The sequence below is a fragment of the Lynx rufus genome, unplaced genomic scaffold (assembly GCF_022079265.1).
Source record: "Lynx rufus isolate CCGP_SWC_20201006 ecotype Redwood Valley unplaced genomic scaffold, mLynRuf1.p SCAF_5, whole genome shotgun sequence".
Taxonomy (NCBI): Eukaryota; Metazoa; Chordata; class Mammalia; order Carnivora; family Felidae; genus Lynx; species Lynx rufus.
The window spans coordinates 15,338,690-15,360,831 of NW_025814867.1; the positions used below are offsets into that span (position 1 = coordinate 15,338,690).

The 22,142-nt window shown below is 42.3% G+C and overlaps 1 protein-coding gene across 8 annotated transcripts in view; it reads left to right on the top strand.

Annotated features, from left to right (window-relative positions):
- The first annotated feature begins 524 nt into the window (after positions 1–524).
- Positions 525–22,142, top strand: part of NEK10 (NIMA related kinase 10) — a 208,433-nt gene continuing 186,815 nt past the window's right edge. For all 8 annotated transcript variants that reach the window (XM_047100316.1, XM_047100309.1, XM_047100310.1 and 5 more), the window contains exons 1-5: positions 525–598; positions 822–882; positions 6,484–6,614; positions 8,162–8,260; positions 17,189–17,273. In XM_047100316.1, the coding sequence (XP_046956272.1) occupies positions 525–598; positions 822–882; positions 6,484–6,614; positions 8,162–8,260; positions 17,189–17,273 (450 nt within the window). The remainder of the gene's footprint in view (positions 599–821; positions 883–6,483; positions 6,615–8,161; positions 8,261–17,188; positions 17,274–22,142) is intronic.

Below are 22,142 nucleotides of genomic sequence, written 5' to 3' on the forward strand. Positions count from 1 at the left end.
ATTTGCAAATGGCTGGGGCTTTTTCCAGGCTCTTAGAAGCATCACCTGTGATGGAGATGAACTCCTTGAATTAGCAGCATATAGTTAAGGATACTTGTCGAGAAAGACAAGTAGGATGGCATAAAAACATTAGTTGGGCTTCAGGTATTTGCTTATAGATGTATATTTTGGAAACCCCTAATGGGGGCACTTTTCCTGACAAGCAGAAACGTGTATTTGTTGAGACAGTGGGTCAGAATATTTGAAACCGAGAATGACTCAGAAAACAGAGGCTTATGGGCTACTATACCTATAAACTATGCCCTAAATTTATCTGAAGGCCTTTGAAAGATAAATAATAAATGCTATTCATATGAACATTTTTATTGTTGTGTTAGAAATAAATGTTAGCTTTTACCTACTGAAGTATTATAAAGTGACTTTCGCCTGAGAATATTTTGGAGCACAGACTCCAACTAAAGTATTCCCCTCTGGTTTATTTTGAAAGGAATGCCATGTTAATTCTGGGGCATTGACATTTTACAATGCCTGATCAAGACAAAAAGGCGAAGACCACAGAAAAATCAACTGAAAAAAAACAACAAGGAGTCACCACCAGGTAACCCCTTACTGAGTCTATTTGAGAAACAGAGTAGATCTTTGACAAGGGCTACTCTGGGTTATGGTGTTTACTGAAAGGTTTGCTCATTTCTAGAAGTTTAAAGGAAATGGATACATTTCAGTCTCTACAGGCAGGCCTCGGAAGGGCAACACCATCGGTGGGTGCCACTAGTTCACCTGGAATCTTTGGTTGGTTGACACTGTGTTATTCTTTCTCCTAGGGACTATTCAGATCTTAAAAGACTTCGTTGCCTTTTGAACGTTCAATCAAGCAAACAACAGGTAGTATGTTCAAAGGATGTGCATGCATTGATAAAAGAGAACTCACATGTTTCCAAAGGGATTAATTTAACATTTTTATGAACAGTGTATCTATTTTTCTTTGTTCTTTTATATGTTTTGTTTTTCTTTATCTGGCTGTTTCTCTCATACCTGGTTCAGTCCTGCCAGAATTCAGCATCTACAGCCTTTTCATTCTTCTTCTCTTTATTTTCTGTTTATTGCCATGTGTCCTAATTATCAAAGCTCTTCAGTCTAGAAACAGTATACTGTTCTATTGAATGCCTACCGTTTGACTCTTTGGAGTTTTGGGAACTTGATGTTTTCCAAAACACAAATTACTGAATTTTCTTTCTTCTCCCCTCCACCCCACCTCATGCTACCCAGTTCCTAGAGCACGACTCTTGAAGTTTGCTGCAAATTTTATCTCACTGAAAATTCAGAGGGGAAAAGAGTCAATTTGGCTATTTTTCTGATAGCTTATATATATATACATATATATATATATATATATATATATATGTATATATATATATGTTTAATTTTTTAAATGTATATTTATTTATTTTTGAGAGAGACAGAGCATGAGTGGGGGAGGAGCAGAGAGAGAGGGAGACACAGAATCCAAAGCAGGCTCTGGGCTCCGAGTTGTCAGCACAGAGCCTGATGTGGGCCTTGAACCCACAAACTATGAGATCATGACCTGAGCCAAAGTCGACGCTTAACCGACTGAGCCACCCAGGTGCCCCAGCTTTTTTATATTTTTATCAGACGGAGAAAGAATGGTACCTCTGCTTGAATTTATCTTTAAACTTTTCTTTTTGGTTTTACTTCTGTAAGACTTTGGAGAATCATGAGATTAGAGGCTCTCTGTGAAGATTTGGAGAACATCACAGCAATGCTAATAATAATGACAACAGCAGACACTTAGTTAGCACCTCTAATGGTAGGGATGGTTCTTGAATCCCAGTGACCTGGCACCAAAGTCTACTATGTCATACTTGTCTAAATAAATTTGTTGAAGAACTCTTGTATAGTAGGAATCTTGATGGATTTTGTTATATCCATCAAACTAACAGAGAACCACAACATTTTCATCTAGTTATTTATAGTCAAGGATGACTTTCTAGTGAATTGATGGCATATGAAGGCCAAATAGTATAGATCCTGTTTAGGGAACGTTTACCATGTGTCTGGTGCTTTATTTGCATCGCCCCGTCGAGTGACCACAACTTCTGCTTTCGCAGAATAGGAAACTGAGGCACAAAGAATTAAGTGACTTTCTCGAGATCATACCGCCAGCTGATGGCTGGAATACAGGTCTGGGCCCAAACACTACATCTTCGCAATATATGCCTCTCCCCACTGAGTTGTCTTTTAAATGACTTGGGAAGTGAGATTCCAGTTCAAAAAATAGTTGGATAATCTTTGATTCGGAGTAAACACGGTTGTGAAATACCTTTTCACCTATCAATCCTTTTCTGTTATTTCGTGCTATGGCCCCCAGGAGCAATTTCTTCCCATCCAGCTGTGTCAGCAGTCACTCTTTCTCTTTGTCTATCTCTACTCTGCTAAAAGAATCTCCCTGGCTTGCTGCTCACAAGCCTTCACGGACAATTGCCCCACATCACATCCATTCTTTTTTAGAAGGTAAGCAAGGTGACTCAGCATATGGTTTTGATTGTAGTTCCCATTCTTTCTCCCTGTCCATCCTAAGATGTAACCATGATGTCAGAGACTTCTATTTATTGCTTTTGCAATCCCTTCTCCCAAATTTGTCCTTCTCCCAAATTTCTTTCTTAAAATATCTTATCTATTTCTAAGACCCAAATCTAATGACACCACTTCTGCAAACAAGCTTTCTTTTATCTTGCATTCTCGAAGTGATCTCTGTCTTCCCAAAGCACCTTTTCCCGCCCACAGTTGTAGCCTTATAGTCTTCCTCATTTTGGAAACACTTGTCTACGTGTCTTATTTCCAGACCGGACTGTATATTTCCCAATGCCAGCAACTTTGACTTTGCCTCTGGTTTACTGTAGCCTTCGTTCAGTGAGTTCTTGGTCAGTTTTTTTCATATTGAATTGTGGCTAAAAATTGAGTTACATCATGAGCATGTATAACCATATGGCCAGGGTAAAAGAAACACCAGTGGTGTCTTTTTTTTTTTTTCTTTTTCTTTTGTTTTTGCCTCAAATCTTCCAACTTTGAAGTTCATGCTGACTAGATCTATTGTATCCCCTTTCAACACCACTTCCTTGTTAACACTTGGAGGGGTTAACTAAAGTGAATTTAATAGTTTCTTCTTCTTTAACAAATTTTAGAATTTGCAGTCTGTTGTCTGACAAGTTCACATGGCATAGTTTTTTGTCAGCTGTTTCATATGTACAAAAATGCATGTTTGTAATCCTTGAATTATTCAGAAAGTAGATGGTTCTAAGAAAAAATGAAAATGTCCTCACTAATATGAAGGTCCTGAGGTTCTCAAAATTCATTCCTAATTCTATTTAATTTAGCAACGATAAATGTTATTCTGAACACCCTCTTCTCTTTATAGTAAAATAATATGGAGAAGAACGATATTGGAAAGAACAAATCCAGCATTTGTTTATATCTTGTTTGTGAGAGGAGGAAGTAAGGAGGTTTATGGATATACATAAAGTATGACAATTTATGATAAATTGAAGCCAAGACCAAAGAAGAAAGAAGAATAAGGGTCAGGGACAAAGTAGTTAGTGAGGCAGAAATGCCCATCGAAATAAGCAAGTGGGCCACACGTTTGGCTCTGAGATTTTTAGCAGTCAATTTGAAAAGGGTAATTTGGGATTAAGGCTCACTCACCTGAATTTCTGTTCTAACAAGACCTGGCCTGTTATTTGCAAATAGACCAAAAATGGCCAATTAATCTGTTGCAGAGGAAATTTGCTTTGCGGTTTAGGCAGAGAATTGCAAAGAACTGAGTGTCCTTTATTTGAATCTCTAATGAGCCAAGTCACTTCCCTGTTGTTTCCTTGTGTCCCAATGTTCTACTTTCGTTCTTTGTCTTGACTGCTCTGTGTATCTCTGTGTGTCTTGCTTAACCACATTAGAGTTTGCTGTTTTGTGGGACAGTCCCACAGTGTGACAGAACTGGGGACAGAGACACACTGAGGGGACAGAGGAGCCCCCTTCGTCATAACAAGGTTACAATAATCCTAACCTGGTAAAACAAATCATTCAAGGAAAGGAATTGCCCCAGGGTTATTGAAGCAAAGTGAAATGACAAAGTTGGTTGGAGATTTCACCAGAGGTTTTCACAAATATTGAAGTAATCTGCCAAGAGCTGGAATTCAGATTTTCCCCCCTACATTCAAGGCCACGGGGAGCTGAGAAATCGGTTTGCAGTAAGTAAAAAAGATAGAAGAAAGAACAAATGAAGAACAAACAAATTACAGACTAGTTAATTGCCCCGAAATAGAAGAAGTTTTGATAAATACTATGGAAAGAAAAGGTGTAAGGCACAGTGTTCGTGTTCTGAGAGATAAGGTATGGAAAAGACATTTATAGATGTGACCAGGCAAGACAGGAATCCTGAATGAAGGGTGCAGACAGTAGGTGTATGGATTTTGACAGGCGTAAGGAGGCCACTTTTGGCTCAGATCACAGGGAAGGAGATGGTTCTTGAAGAAATGGGCTGGTTTTCCATCAGTGGAATTGGTGGAAAGGTATTATTGGTGAAATGAGTAGAATAATCAGGTATCTGAAGCAAGGAAAATAACAAGCATTTAAGTAAAATGGTGACTGGATGTTTCTATTGGAAGGAGTGATACATAATACTAGAGGAAATTGGGCAGCGTCTGAAGGCCCATCTGCGATTTTGTATGAGCCCATAAGCAACAGGGAATGTTGACATTTCCAAGCAGAAGTGACACAGTCAAATTTTTAGGAAAGTTCTGTGCTTCATCCTGTAGTCTTTCTTCTTTCCGCTCATGCTAGTCAGGCTGCTCAGGTACCTCTCATTTTCTGGAGTACACACAGATGTCCTCTGTCTTGCAGCCTGTAAAAGTCTGTCTGGAATACTCTGAAATACTCTTGGCATCCTGGTCCGTGGCCCACCCTGTCTCTCCCTTACTTTCTGCCACAACAAACCCTGGTTCACTCAACTTGCAGCCTCTTCTCGTGCTGGCTTACCCCTCCCCCACCCCACGGGACTCTGACCTTGAAGGCAGAGGTGGGTATCAGGCATGATAGGTGCTATAAGCGAGGTCCACACAGTAATGCCACCAGGGACGGAGTGAACAGCTCTGCCGGGAAGGCTCAGGCGGGTGCTCACCAGGAGGCTGAGCTGAGCCCTGAAAGGTGATCAGGAATCATTCTGCAGCACATGCCCAGGCATGGAGTGGTCAAACACTACCGTGGTTTCTGGGACAAGTGACCGGTTTAATGCGGCCAGAATGTGGGGCACGGTTTTATATTTCTCTGGCATGTTTTGTTTATTTATTTATTTGTATCATATGGACTTGCAGATTCGTAGTTTATTCTGTGGTGGATTTATTTTTCAGTACTGCATAGCAAATCATTCCAAAACTTAGTTGTTTAAAACAACGATCGTTTACTGTGTCTTACCTATTCTGCAGGTCCTGAATTCAGAGCAGTTAGCCTGGATGGTTCTGGTTCAGGTTTCTGCCACCGGGTGCCCACTAGCCATGATTCTTTCAACATCAACTGGGGCACCGCTTCCAAGGTGGCTCATTCACATAGCTGGCAATGGGTGCTGTTTGTGGGTGGGAGGCTTCTCTCCACAGGGCTGTTTGTCCTCACAGCATGAGCTGGGGATTCCCCAGAACTACCCCCCTACATGTTGAAAAAAATTTTTAATGTTTATTTATTTTTGAGAGAGAGCGAGTGAGAGAGAGACAGGCAGAGAGAGATGGAGACATAGAATCCAAGCAGGCTCCAGGCTCTGAGCTGTCAGCACAGAGCCTGATGTGGGGCTCGAACCCACAAACTGCGAGATCATGACCTGAGCCGAAGTCGGACATTCAACCGACTCAGCCACCCAGGTGCCCCTAGTTGTTCTTGTTGTTGCTGCTGTTGTTTTTAAGTTAATTTATTTTCAGAGAGAGAGCATACGTGCAAGCAGGGGAGGGGCAGAGAGAGAGAGGGAGAGAGAGAATCCCAAGAAGGTTCCGCTCTCTGTGTGCAGAGCCTGACTTGGGGCTCAGTCTCCTGGCTGTGAGATCATGACCTGAGCCTAAACCCAGAGTCGGACGCTCAACCGACTGAAACCCCAGGTGCCCTGAGACGAGCAAGTTTGGTTCATGTTGAGCTGCTGTTATAATCAAGGGAGACTGAAAATACATAAATAACTGTAAGATATGGCAGGTGGCGTTACAAGCAGTGAAGAAAAATAAAACAGCATAAGGCAGAAAGAGTAAATGTTTAAGTCAAAGATGTTTAAATCTTGGAAAACCCCTAAATTTGACTTGGCTATCATGTTAATTATTGTTTTGGGAAAAAACTCATTCCCTTTATCCGGCCTCCAGTTACCCCTTCCCCCATTTTGTTACTTTGTTTATTCTGTGCTGGATTGTTATCCTCACGGGCTCCCTGCTTCTATTTCTGTAGCTTCCAGCCATTAACTTCGATAGTGCCCAAAATAGCATGACGAAGTCTGAGCCTGCCATCAAGGTGGGTGGACACAGAACCCGAGGTCAGTGGCATGAGTCCACAGAAGCTGTTGAACTTGAAAATTTCAGGTAAGAATCCAGTATCTCCCCTGCCTTCAACAACCTATTCTAATTAGCCCAAAACTTTGTTTGTTTGTCACGGGAGCTAAAATTTACAAGTGTTTCAGAATTTACCATGGGGATTCTTAATAATTTCAGTGTTTAAACCATTCCCAGAAATAGTGTGCAAATAACAGCTTAGTGGCTTTAGGTAGAACCGACGTGGGAGTTTCAGGACACCTTGCTGAGACACCTCCGGCATTTGTTCTATGAGGAAATGGTTCTAAGTTGTTGGCCTGGCTCAGCTGATTCCAGGCTTTGTCTTCAGCGTTTGGTCTGTCCATACCTTGCCAGCAATGAGGAGGCATAAAAGAAGCCGTTGCTCTGAACAGATATGGTGGCTAAGGACTGTGGTTGTCAAAGCAACTGAGGTTTTCAGTTGAAGGGATTACACCTCACCTTTAACATTGAAACTGGCAACCCACATTCATCTGTCCTGTCACCATTTAGACCTGCCAGAAGTTGCACGTTTTTGTGGGCCACTCCCCTTCCAGGAGCTGGGTCTCTCGGCTTTACAATGTGCTGAGGTCATCTGGCACTAAGTGCTGTGTAAATAATGAATGGTATGAAATATCAACATGAATATTCTAGAATGATCATTTATTTATTTGACCTAGATTTCTTCTCCCTGTCATTTTATGGCAATGAATTTAATAGTCTACAAAAGGCATACGACAGTAAATGGTTTATATTTAGTGAGGAACACTAAATTCTTTAAAAATGCTTACATATTCAGTCTACTGGTATCCATGTACTAAGAATGCCCTCACCTGGCTAGGGTAGGGACACGCTGTCCAATGACCAGTGAAAGACTGCAAAGGAAGAACAGTACAAATGACAACATAAGGCTATAGTACTTGCCTTTGAGGTGATGTGTTCATGTAATTCCAGATTATTGGCTTAGATCTTAAAATTGGTCTATTTTAATATGCACAAAAATAACATATATTTTGTAGCAGTGCCACCATTTTGTGCATTATCTCTTATCCTCTCCCAGTTTTAAAGTGGAATTTATAATTTAAAGTAGTATTTATAACCTCTTTAATGGGTTGTAATATCAGAAAAAAGAAGCCGAAAATGGGATATCTCCAGACTTTGTTAAACACACACATACACACACACACACACACACACACACACACACACACACCATATGCAAACAATCAACAACCACAGAAACTTGTTTACAGCCTAATGCGGTGTCTAGATAATATGCACCAATCATTCTTTCTCTTTGCATACCCTTTTCCTCCTTCTGAACAAGTTTAGCTATTAAGTGTTTATAGGGAATCCTTTAGTTAAATGGTAAAATGAAATATATATGCTTGATTATAATCATTATTAGCTTTATAATTTAATCCTTTTTTAACAGTGGACATGTGCCTTTAATAATGTGTTAAATCCTGAGAATCCTTCAATATTTGCATGAATATAGATGATCTTTGCCTGCATTGCTAACTTTGAGACAGGCTAAATAATTTTTATTACAAAATGCTTTTCTGTTTCTTTAATCTCAGTATAAACTACAAGAATGAGAGAAACTTCAGTAACCATCCGCAGCATAAACTATTTCAGGAGATCTTTACAGCCTTGGTGAAAAATAGACTCATATGCAGGTAAGACTGTCACAGAAAAGACCAACAATTTACACATGAATGGCATATCTTATATGTCTTATTTCTAGCATATGGTTTGAAGCAGTTTATGAGATTGGATACAACATAGTTAAAGGATAAAACAGAACAAATATCATTTAGAAGGAGGCAAATGAATAGGCATTGCAAGTGATCTCATTAAAATCACTCTGATTAAATACTGAATTTTGCCACATTTTGTGACAGATGAGGTAAAATGGGAAAACACCCATGTTACACTGTTTTTCTTATTTTTCTTACTATGAATTTGGATACTCAGGAGTTTATTTCCAGGGTCCTTATGAAACAGACACTGCGTAACCCCCTGGCCAACATCCTCATGGTACACTTTTTCAGTTGATACAAGGACTGATTAAATGGGCTGCCCCAGCTTTGACCTTGGGGAAAGGATGAATGTGTACCCCCCAGTACAGCCCAATGATGATGTTTCTTCTCGGGACCAAGTTAAATGTTCCCTCTATTGATCTTCATTGTCCTAACACAAGTGCAGTGTTGGAACTATGGGGAAGGGTTAGCAAGACCTCTTTCTGTCTCACAAACATCAGGCGTCTTCGGTGAGCCATTGACTAGTGCTGGATTGTAGTCAGGACTGAATTTTCTATTCATTCTGGGCTGCTTGAAGTGAGAGCTGGTTATGCTGCTGCTAGTTATGAAGGTGGCTCCCAGCATTGTTACATGGATAGGACCTTGCCTTCTACTCTTCCTGGAGGCCCAGGCTCTCTCCTGACAAGCAGCGGCTGAAAGGATGCCTATAAAGAACCGTGAATCTTCTGCATCGCTTTGTGACTCGATTGAGATATCTGAGTTCTGCCCCAGTGAGATGGGGAAAAATTTACTCCTGTTGGAAAATAGGAGAAATATTAAGAATTTAATGTCTTGAGCAAGATAAGACTTTGACTTGCTCCAGTGCAATAGCTGACTTTAAATAGAACAGTATCCCGGTGGGTCCTCCATGATGAATCAGCTGCAAAACATGCCTAAGTGGCAGCCTAACGATTTGATCTTTAGAAGGGGCTTATTTGGTATTAAATATTCAAGGGTTGGACAGTGGCTGCCAAATACATTTGTTTAGTTTAAAGCAATCCAGGATTGGGACTGCATCTATTATGTCTTTGTACCTGATTTAAGCAGAGGATTATAGGACTGGTTCAGATGATACAAAAAGCCTAAAATCTTTATCATGGCTATGGAATCGGGTCCCTGCTCAGTTCTTGACAGTATACTCAGATTGTTGAAAGATTAATGAACACTACAAAGGCCCTGAAATTGCCCTGGACTGTTTTCTCCCTGAGCTCGAACAGAGTACAACGATGGTTAGTAGCAGAATAATTATGCCTGAAATGGTGTTAGGAAATAACGTTCTTTAATTCATTGTGAAGACGGCTCTCATGGACTCTTCAACGGATGTCTCATAGACCATTTATTGGGTCAGTACTTTGAGGAAGGAAGAATACTTCCAGAATTAAAGATGTGAGAGACGTCACTGTGTCCCCACTCTGAGGGCACTAGATGCAGAAATTGTTAGGGAAACTAATTGGGCAAGGGTTGGCATCCAACAGTTGAAAAGATCTTAACAATTCTGAAGTTAAGAGATCTCTTGTCAGGACCTTTTCAAATTCTTAGTGATTAATGAGGCATCTTAGATTGGATGGAATTACTGGCTTGCAACATGAGTAGTCCCTGGAAATCTTCAAACTAGGAAGAGATGATTATAGATCTCTTTGCCTTCATAGTACGAGAAGGAATTTAGGAATGTTGAACATCAAGGGCATCCTTTTACGTCATCCTTTGGCTGCTGATGGATTGTTACGTTCAGTTCTATTCTAAAAGCAAGGTTGGGTCAAAGATGGCTTAAGTGTAAAGGTCTTCCATTGTTCCTCACCCCATATGACCTTGCTAAGATAGTCAGAATTACCTCCCCCCCACCCCCACCCCCCTCTAAATTTAGACTTACAGAAGAATTACATCTCAGGGACTTTTCTGGTATAGCTTCCTATCCTATTTCTTTGCCAACATCAGATTTAATGTTGTCTGGAAAGCTTGGATTCAATGCATTTGAATACATTTGTATATCTACTGTGTGCAAGGAAGAGAGGGAATAAGCATTGGGGAAGGAAGAGAGAGTGAAAATACAAAGATGAATAAAACACATGATCCCTTTCTTCTAGGGACTCAGCATCTACTCTGGTCAGCAAAACAATTATCCACTATCCCAATATAAGGGAAAATATGGTGGATATAAACTATTTATATTATTACAACTAAAGACTGGGGGAGATTGAGGGGTGTGGACTTTGGTCTTTGGTCCAATTCAGGCTGTAGACGAGATTGGACACATTCAGGATGTTATGCCATTCAGTTTTACCCTGAGGATATAGCTGATTGGAATTTTGTGTCACGTGTGGAGTGTGAGCCCTTCCACGTCTTCTGTCAGTTTATGCCCCAGTGATGCTGTTCTTATTGTTGTTCTATTTCATTCTTCCCCACTGCAGTCTTCTTCTAAACCATACTTCTAGATACTTCCTTTCTGGGTGCATTTCCCAAGATTGGCCTATGATTACTCCCTTGTTCTCAGAAGTGAAGATTGCGAGGCGGCATCTGAAATGAGATGGGAGTTGTTAATCCAGGGTGAGATAAGGTAACACAGTAAGCACTGCAGACACCTCGTGGTACATCTCAGAGGGCAAGTGAAAGTAGCATCCCTGAAGCTGAGGTTACTCCTGGTTACACATGGTCACAAATCTTGACTCATGGCAGAGTACAAAAGCAAATTTTGATCTTCCAACTTTTCATTCAGCCATAATGTCATCTATTGGAGAGTCTAGTTAGAAAATAAATCCACCCCCTTTCCATTTCACCTGCCTGTCCAGGAAAGTACAAAGGGTGCTGGGTATCCAAGACCAGGTTGTTATGAGGTTGCATAGGAAAGTAAAAGTTGTCACAACATTGGCATATCCTCTAATTAACTACTTATAAAATTGACCTCTACTCAAGGATCTCTTCTGTGTGTCTGTTCCTCTGAGCTCCCTCTTTGTTGGTCCATTCCTTGCTGATTGCCAGATGATGTGCAGATCCTGTAATACAGTGCAAATAGAACATAGTTTTTCTTGTGAAATGAACTTGCAAATGTGGCTAAAGATGTAGAATATCCTGATGATACTAAAAAAATAATTATAGTGCTGAACTGTTGGAATCTGGCTAATGAGGCGCCAGCATAATTAGACCACTGACAAATTGAAGAAGGGGTATTAACGAGGACAATGACAAGGTGGGACTTCAAAAAAGTACATTTGGACCACAAAGGTTAGGAGAGGCCTTTAGGAAAAATTGATGACTCTTTCTAATATATTTGCAAAAATGAACCTCTTTATGTTGCCGGAGTCAAAAGTGAATTCAAGGATGTTGGATCATGTTATGTGATTGGTCAGAAAAAGTGTGCCCCAAAATGTCAGCAGAATCCATTTTTGCTTTGTTCTAGTTATTAGGGTAGAGTTGCGGTTATAACTTAAATTTTGTGAAATGTAAAATAAAATATATCTTAGTTTATTTTTTAAGATAAGATTTTCATTGCAACTTGCTCCCTGCTATTTAATATATTTGGTGTTATTTTAAAGTGGGTTCACTTAGCTGGTCTCTTCCTGGTATGATTATTCTACGATTGCCAGAATATTGCAACTTTTGAGGAAGTAAGTATATATACCAGGTTCTGCCATTTCAGTTAAACCTGAACCACCTGATCCATTTAGCATGACTTTTTTGCTCCAAAAATGCAATCACTTTTCTAATAAGAACAAGTTGGTGTCCTTATTATTTTACATCCCGTTTTCTGAAATATCTACTGTAAATGTGGCGTATTTTGGAAATAGATTGCAAAAATCAATCACTTGGATATCTACCAGGTATGAAATTAAAATGTTCTAGCCTTCCCAGGAAAGCACTGCTTGTTCTTGGGCCACATGCAACCACTGGAACAAATTTTAACGTGGCCAAACCAATAAATGACAGCTTCCCATTAGTACATGACCTTCTGAGAACCAGGCAGTGACTTCCAGATACAGTCTAGAGACCACATTTCCATGGCTAAAATCAGCCAATCCCCAAACACTTGGAGAGCTTTGCTCTGACAGACTGTGCCTTATAAGTTGTATATAATTACTCTCAATTCATCTTTTGTTTTACATAGTGATTAGTGGACTTTTTCTTCTTTGGAGATCTTGAAGCTAACATGCCTAAAACAGGACTTTTGATTTTTCTTGCTCAACTTGCCCTCCCTCAGCTTTATTCTTCCCCACCTATTGCCCGGTCCAAACTGCCGTCATCTCTTACTTGGACAATTGCAGTAAGTTTACTTGGTTCCCTGCTTTGATCCCCGGTTCCCTATACTGTTCTCAATACTGCCACCTAAAGGATCCTTTCGAAAATCTGTTGGATCGTATTAGTTCTCTGCTTGGAGCCTTTCAGTGGCTTTCCAGAATAAAAATTCCGAAGTCCCTATTCTTGTTCTACAAAGACCTGCAGATCTGGCTCCTGCCATCTCTCCGACTTCAACTCCTAATACTTTGTCTTGGCTCACGTTGCTTCAGCCCGACGGACTTCCTTACTATTATTGCTTGCACAAACAATCACACTCCTGCTCAGGGACTATATACTTAACTCTTCTGCTGTTCTGACCTAGACTCACTCCTCACTTCACTTGGATGCTAATCTGCCCAGAGAACCCTTCTCTGACTTCCCTAAAATAGTATCCCCTGGACTGTCTAAACCCTTAAACTTTCTTGTCCTCCATTATACACCACCTCATATAAAGTTTTATTTGTTTGTTTTTATTATGCCCTTCTCCCTTTAGAAGGTCAGCTCCATGAACACAAGTGCACGGTTTTGTCCTTTGCCTTACCCTGGGCATGTAACCATGCCTGGCTACCAGTAGGTGATGAGTAAATATTTGAAACCATTCTACCTCTGAAACTTCCGTCAACTGTGTAGAAGAAACACATATAGGCAGTCCCTTCTGCTCAATATCTCTCTGACTTTAGGGACTGGCATAACCCATTGGATGGACTTCCGGTTGGGCGCATATTTGGGGCTAAATTTAGTGGGTAACACAAAGGAAGAAGAAAGACCCGCTATGAATACTGGAATAAGTCGGTAAAGATGCCTTGAATATTCATTTGTAGTTAATTTCTTCACGCATACTTTTTTTTTTCTTCTAAGTCTTACCACGGCTATTTGGATGTGAATTTTACTTTTCTAACATCTCTCCCCCTCCAAAAAGAATACAGGGCTCTGTTGTATGAATGCGAGATAGTGTTTATTTTGAAACAGGCTTGATTGAATTTCTCCACTCTTAAATTTTGAGTCAGGGGTGAAAGTGTTGTTGTTGTTGTTGTCGTTTTGTGTATTAATGGAAGGGGCAGTTTAAATGACACCTCACCATGAAGATGCCACTTATTCTGAGTGAGAAAGAGAGCGAAGCGTGGTACGAATGAGGACTAGGGTGAACCTCTGGCTTGTGCATCCGTCCCTGGGTTCAGCTGACCTCAGACCATTTGGCTGTCCTGTGTGGTATTTACCTTCCAATACCGCAGCTTCGTGACTGCTTTTTACACGGAGCTTTCACATCACACACAGGTTTCTTCCACTGTGCAAGATGGTGAAGGCCCTGCGAAAACATTTCAGTTGCTGTGTTGCCCGTGCCACTTTTCCTTCCCGTTTTGTACTGAAAGCGGAGCGTGATGCTGAAAGCGATGTGGCAGGTGGTCATGGGCAAAGGCCGTGGGAGCTGATCACGCTGTTCTGTATTAATAGTCCTGTGAAAGAAGTGGCAAAAGTTCAGTCACAAGAGGGGATAAATATTTGCCCGCTCATGAATCCGCTGCTGTGCGGCGGCTATATTGGGACATACCCTCCAGGGAAACGCTGTCTTTGCAGACAGACAGCTTTTTCAGAGCTGCCCCAGAGGACCCCCGGCTGCTGTCCTGAACATTCCTGCTCCCACAGTGTACGTGTCGGAGAGTCACTGTCTCTGCAGTCACCCCCGCCTGTGGGACCTGGAGTGGTGCTGGGGCGGGGAGGGACCCAGGAGCCAGGCCCCAGCTCTGCTCTCCTGTGCAGCCTTGGGCCAGCCTCTGGGTTCCTCCGGGCTGCAGTTGCTGGCTCGATACAATGAGAGCACCCGTCTTTATGGCCTGCCGCTATTATTCTCTGTAATTCTCTGGTTGCACTAAGTCGTGTGTTTCCTAGTCCCCCACCTCTTGGCAAACAGAGATCTATATCATCTTACAGAACACGCCATTCCTCTTGAATACCAGGGCTCCATCCCATGTGCTGCGTCCTTGTGGGGGGTTAGGGGCTGGGAGCCAAGGAAGGAACAACTGCTCCTTCAGAGGTCAGCGCTCAGAGAGCAGAAGCCAGAGGACTCAGACACCAGGAATTCTATTTACATTTATAACAGCAGAGGCCAGAATCACGTAGAAATATTAATAGCTTTGGGCTTTAGTCCCAAAATTGCAAAACAAAAAATGCCGTTTGCTTGGAACAGAACCTTTAACTCAGACTTTTCTGGAACTCTTCATTTATTTCTACTCCTTCAATAATAATAAGTTTAAAAAGCCTATCCTGGCATATTTTTTTTTTCTTTTTTACAGGGGGGAGGAAATAGGGGAAAAAAAGCTTTTTGTATTTATTTTAATATGAAAAACATTGCAAACGTCATGGCTTTTCCTCATGAAGATTGTATATAGTTAACAGGAAAAATACCAGTGCACACATATTTGTAGCTTGAATCACCTCTTGATATGTCTCATGGCTTTTCCTCTTAAATAATGAAAAGCAATCAGCATTAAACCTCATTAGGTTTTTAGCAGCTGTTGCAACTTGATCATTATTTCTTTTAGGTCTTTGGGATGTCGGATCTCTGCACTCCAGTTCAGGCTCCGTGCTATCTTTAGCTGACCCCAGCACCTGAAGGGGAAAGTAGTCATGTGCCCTCTCCCTATTTATAAAGATTAGAGGTATTCTGTCTGAAATAGGAGTCTCAGAATAAGTGTCCCCATAGGCGATTGTTTTAAATTCAAAGCGCATTTCAAATTTGTAGTATTTTCCTCAACGCAGGGAAGTTGGGATGAACGATGGCACGGCCTTGGCTAACTGTGCCTGGCTGGTGGCACCGGCATGGGTTGAGTCCTGCCTTTATTCTCAGAAACTGAGCTTTGCCTCCGTAGCAAAGGTGTCGCTGTCATGGTGCCTGGGCAAGAGGAGGGCCAGGGTTTGACGGCGGGTGTGGTGGGCAGCTCCTGCCCGGAGCCCTGGTGATGGCGGGGAGAGCAGTTCTCAGCCAGTGATGCTTTTGGGACGTCTTGTTCGGCCTCTGTCTGCAGCCAGGCCTCTGTGGGGTGGGGTGGGGGGATGGGGGGTGCTCTAACCTATCAGGAGCTCTCAGACATCCCCGGGGAATATAAGAACATGGGAAAAGCATATTCGCCAACTTCCTTCTGGAAGGAATAGTGAGGGGTTTGGGGTGGAGCGGAAGGAGGTAGGGTGGGGCGTGACACCTCCAGTGGCAGTGACCGTAGATGTTCGTCCTGCCTTTGAGGAGGGTCGGTCTCATGCACTCAGGTTTGAGATGTGCGGGTTTGGGAGCAGAGCTGAATTTCTCAGGACCGTGGAGGAGATGAAGCTGTATTCTACCACCAGTGCTAAGGATTAATATGAGGCAGGCCAGGCAAAGGTTGGCTTGGGACCACAGCTTAAGCAAATGTTCCACTTGACCGAGGGGCAGATCTTTAAAGTATCCTAACCTTGCTGGATGCATAACTAACCCAGCTGTGGGGGTGGGAGAAGTTATGTGGCTTCTAGTCTGGAACAGCTTTCCTTATCTTCCTCAGTTTTTCTTGGCTAACTATGGAATAACAGACACTTTTTGTTTTAGTGTTTTGTTAACATTTGCACCAAGCGCCACTGTTGGGCTAGCTTAGAGGACCGTGTGAGACAGTGTTGCCTGAGAGGGTGCCCGTGCTTATCTTTCCCCTTCTCCTTCGTGCTCCCCACTCTCCATGGTCTCCCCTGAGATTACGTCCTTAGCCATTCACCTGTACACCAACCTTCGTCTCAGGGTCTGCTTCTGGGGAAACTGATCCAAGGAAATGCTTTTTCACGGTGTTCCCCAAACTGCCCACCAAAGTGCCCTGGAGGCTACAGAGAACCCCCAGGGTATCATGGAGTGTTTGAAATTTTCAAGGAGAAGAACGCTATGCAATATCTGTCAGATACAGTGCCAACTACTCAAGGTGCTGTATGATTTCCGTATTAAGATTGGGCTACCTTCCTTTTGATGATGGCGTATGTTTCTGAAGCTGGGTTTTCCATGGCTGTTACGATAAAAAGCAAGTACGAGGTGAAAAGCAGGTGGAAGAGGAGAAGGTGGTGGTATCCAATCTGATCACAAGGCTTGAGAATTTGTTTACTGTTTACAGGAGCACACACACCATTAGTAAGTAAATGTGCTTAAGAGTGAAATAAAAATATTTTTCTTAAAATGTATGCTTATAATTTTTTCAAATGGATCCTAGGTTATTAGGGCATAAGTTCTTGTTAAGTCAAATTTAATTATTGGAACTTTTTTAGCTATTTCTTTTGGTCAGGCGCTGCCCCTCAGTCAGCAAGGGCAGTACAAACCAAATGATGATGGCAGTTTTTATGCATTTCACACTAACATGGATTAAGTGTTCAGGTACCAAATAATAGTCCTTGTTGTAGATTATGCTCGAAATAAACTAATGCTATTCCTTTGTGTGTCCCTTATTGTCCTGCACTGTTTTGTGTTGTTCATGAACTGTCACACTGGCCTCTTCAACACGGGCAAACATGCTTTCTCTTGTTTTCTTCTTTCAGAGAGTGGGTTAATCGAGCCCCATCTATTCACTTTCTGAGAGTATTAATCTGTCTGAGACTACTAATGAGGGATCCATGTTATCAGGTTGGTTGGAAAAAATAAAGGTAGTTTTTACTTGTTATGAAGATGAAGTAAAGATCTGGGATCATGTTAGCTTTTTTTTTTTTTTTTTTTTTTTTTTTTTTTTTTTTTTTCTGTCTCACAACTCAATAGCTTTCAAATTTAGGAGGTATCTCAACTGCTATTTAAAAAGATATGAGAAATAATTTAATAGGGACAAACAAATCTGTATGTTTCTGCTGTATTAACTATGGTATTAAGTGGATGGGACTTCTGGTGTATGTTTAAACCATTGGCAGTTCAGGCCACACCTTTGAGTGTGTTCAAGGCTAAGCAGCTCCCTAGGTCAAAGTCAGCAGTGACAAGTGGGGGCCTTCTCAGGGAGTTCCCGAGGCAGCCCGTGGGAAAGGCAGAGCCTGCAGTTTTAGCAGCTGCTCCAGAGTCCAGGCCCTTGCCCACATCTAAGTTGGAGGTGAGCACGGGACCTGCCTCTGGTCTCCAATGAGGGTTGCGAGGCCGAGAAACTTTCCCCCTCTCACTAGTTACTTGAGTGTGCTGCTGCCTCTAGTTTAGTGTTTCTTAAATTTTAATGTGCACAGGAATCCACTGGGAATCTTGTAAACACCGATTCTGATTCAGCAGGTACACGCTGAGGCCCGAGTCTCTGCGTTTCTGTGAAGCTTCCAGAGGACGCCAATGCCACTGGTCCATGGCCCACACGTTGCACAGCAAGGACTTAGTGCTTTAGCAGTGAGGCTCTAAAAAACAAGCTTCCCTAACATTGCACCCAGACCTTCAAAATTATTTCTTCTAGTATCGGCTGGTAGACAGCTGCTTCCATAAAGCAGCAGTTCTCAAACATCTGTGTGCGTCAGAAACACATGGACGACCTACAGATCGCTAGGGGCCATCCCCACGGCTGGTCGTTCAGTAGGTTTGGGGAGGGCTGGAAAATCTCTTCTAGTAAGTTCCCAGGTGAAGCTGATGCTTCTTGTCAGGAGACCACAGTTTGGGAACCACTGTTCCAAAGCCTCAAGATCGCTTATTTAGTCATTATTGTTACTGCTTGCCAGTGTTAAATAGTTAGAACGTTCCTATTCTAAATACGTGCTTCGGTGTTTTCACAGATTTTTTTCCCCCCTGAGAAGCATCTCCTTTTACACCCTGTCCTGATGAGCTACTAGGAAGCTCAGGCCACTCCAAAGATCTTTTACGTTGGATTTGGTTTTACTGATGAATTGTTTGCGTCGGAATGCGTTTCTCTTCATTACCCCAATAACCATCTTTTCCAACCTTGGCACTTAAAAAAAGCGTTTTGGTACTAGTCAGCTACAGAGCCCGCTCTGATTTGAGTCTTCCAGGATTCATGGTGGTGCCACCTGTTTCCTTTAGACGAATCACCACTTCTTCGTTCTGTATTCTAAGCTGGCCTTGTGCTATTATAGTTTAGTGAGCCCTTTGACTGTGTGACTCGGGGCATTCTCCAAATGGCTTTCTGTCCTGGTTGCTCAGAGTTTTTTTGGGAAGACAGCATCCTTTTTTTTTTTCCCATGACCAGCCGTACAGAACTATGCATTCCATGTATTTCTGAAGGGCCGTTTGCAATTCTGTGTGCAGCGTATGTCATAACGGTGGACCACGTGTTCCATTTTGCCCGGGTCAGTCCCAGTATGTGTTCCTTGTTCCCACTTAATTATTAATAACATCTCCTTTCACTCTCATGAAGGTAGGTTTTTAGCAGGGGCTCTAATTTTCTGACTTATGGAAGTTAGCAAAGTATTTGCCTCAGAGATTTTCTGTTTGTTTAGAAAATTGATGACCGTTGTGTCCTACTCTGCTGATCTCCATCAAAGTATTGCCTTTCTTAGTCTAGTTCTTGATGGATCGGGACACGGTTGATTGCCCTGCTCTCTCCAGGAAAGAATTCAGTGACCTCATTGTTTATGGGATTTTGTGACTAAACACATATTAAAATGAAGTCCTTCCCCGATTTCTAGTCTTTCCATAGAAGGGTATTGTCTCTGAATATCTCCTCCTGGCACTCTTTCCACAAAGAAGAGCGTGTGCTCAGGCGGTTGTTGAACATCTTGAGTTGCCAAGAATTGTTGGCCGAAGTCACGAAGCTTTGCTGGGGTTTACTGTAATTTATGCCAGTTAATCTCAGCGAGCCTTCATCCTTGCTAGGCATTCCTTTCCTCGCTTGTTGGGTCTGTGCTGCAGGATCCACAGTGGCTGTTCCAAACCCTGTCCGCTTCTCATACTCCGATCCCCTCCTGACCCTGTCATCCTCACCAAATTACAGCATTGTCTGCTTTCTGGGAAAACCAAAGCCATTCCAGTGGGAACTCTCTTATTATCTCTTCTTTGTTGCTTGAAATATTAGGGTTACCTTGAAGCTTTATGTTCTTCTTGTCTCAGAAGAAATATCCCTCCTCCTTGCCAAGGCTTACCCATCTATCTATTCTCTTCATTTCTATGTCAGTGTCTCCCTTTCTATTTTCTATTATTGTAAAAATGTCCTCTCCTGGACCCAGATGTCCCTTCGAATCTTCACCTTCCCTTCATTACTACATTTCTTGAGAGGCCAGGCTATATCTCTTGAACCCGCTTCCTCTCTGTCAGAACTGATGGGCTGTATTGCTTTCACACTGAATTCTTGTGAACAGGGTTCTCCCTGGAAGCCATGTTTCAGTCAGCATCCCTTGATCCAGAGGTTGCAAACTGGTAGCTCAGAGATTGGATCTTGCCTGCCAGAGACTTCAGTATATGCTTAACGGAGACTCCAGCAAGAAAAAAACTGGAAGGAATGAAAGAGAAGCCATTTTGAAAATATGGAGTGCTTAGGGTTGTTTGCAATTAAAGGGAGACACGTGGTCTGAGGTTTCAAGTATGGTAGGAACCCCAAGCAGGGTACAGAGAAATGGCCACCTGGACTTTACTGTGAAGCCGTAGTACATTGCTTATCGAGGATGAAGTGAAAATCTTAAAAGCTCCTAAGTACAGTTATCTTAGCAACCACAGTAAAAAGATGGGCAGGCTGAGTGACCTTATCCCAGCACCTGCATTTCTCAACTCTCTTAGCAGCCCACAGACTTCACTGCATTTTCTGTTTGTCTCCACCGCTCCCAGGAGGCCATAGCTCTTCCTTAGCACTTTGTGTTTTTCTGTATTACTGCTCTTTTTCTTGACCCTGCCTTCCTAAATGTTAACCTTCCCAAAGTTCTTTATTTTTTCAAGTTTATTTATTTTGAGAGAGAGAGAGAGTGAGCAGGGGAGGGGCAGAAAGAGAGGGATAGAGATAATCCCAGGTAGGCTCTGTACTATCAGCAAAGAGCCCAACAACTCGGGGCTTGATCCCACGAACTGCGAGATGGTGACCTGAGCCAAAACCAAGAGCTGGAGGCTTAACCGACTGAGCAACCCAGGCGCCCCATCCAAAGTTCTTTTCTTTCATCATCTTCTCCCCTATCGCCCATGCTCTTGGCTTCAACCAGCGTTGTTGGCATTGTTGTTTTTTTGCTCACAAGTACATACCTCCAGTCTCCAACTTTTCTCTTCATGAAAGTCACAAATTTCCAGGAGTATTTTGGACGGCCATCTGGATGACACAATAGTGTAATGGTTCTCAAAGTGTGATTTGGGGACGGCTTATGGATCTCTGAAACCCTTTCAGGGATTCTACCAGGCCAAAAATATCTTAAAAATAATGCCACGGTGTTGTTTGACTTTGCACACTCACTGTCTTACATATATGCAGTGGCGTTCTCCAGAGGCTGTGGGATGCATGAAAATGTCACAGCTCTGATGGCTGATGGAACGTGTGCTTGTCTACTCCTCCTGTGTTTTAAAATGTTCGCACTTTTGGGGCGCCTGGGTGGCGCAGTCGGTTAAGCGTCTGACTTCAGCCAGGTCACGATTTCGCGGTCTGTGAGTTCGAGCCCCGCGTCAGGCTCTGGGCTGATGGCTCGGAGCCTGTTTCCGATTCTGTGTCTCCCTCTCTCTCTGCCCCTCCCCCGTTCATGCTCTGTCTCTCTCTGTCCCAAAAATAAATAGACGTTGAAAAAAAAATTAAAAAAAAAAAATGTTCGCACTTTTAACTTGTAATATGATAAGTAGATATACCCCACATAAACAGAACTCTTTGAGGTTCTCAGTAATTTCTAAGAGTGTGAAGGAACACAGAGACCAAAGAGTTTGAGAAGCACTGTGGTGGTGCATTCCACTCAGTAACTTTAAAATGGAGCTCTTTGATCCTTCCTCTCACCTTGAACCTTCAGAAGCAACTCTTAATCTTTTTAATGGCGCTACCTTGCTTCCAGACTCCAAGGTAGGAAACTTTAAAACATCTCTTGTATTTTCTTCTTACTTATCCCCTACAAATGGAACCTACCAAGGTTTTCAAGAGTACTGCTATTCCATCTGGAAAGATAAGATGCCAGCACATAGAGGGGCCTAAAATCAAGACCCAGAAATGAGCAGTGTGGAACCACTGTTGAGTTTAAGCAGAGGAGTAAAGTGATCACATTTGTGATTCACTGTTAAGGGCTCACTGCAGTGTGCTCGACATTGATTTGGTTGCTGATTAGGTGTAGGATGAGAGCATCCAACGTCACTGACATTTTCGGCCATTGCAAAAATAGTGGTGCATAACGACATCTATTTTGGTGTTGCACTGTGCTCCCTTTTTAAAGAACATACTCTTTATCTGTATTATATTATTGTATCACTTTTTTTAAAAAAGGAAAACCTCGGAATAGAACAAGGACATTTGTTCACATACTGCACATTGGACTGAAGGTCAGATTGACTTGGGGACTTTCTCCAGGTCATTGGGTTCAGAAGTACAGAAGCCAGTCTTGTGACTCTGTGGCTTGTGAGCAGGGAGAAAATGCT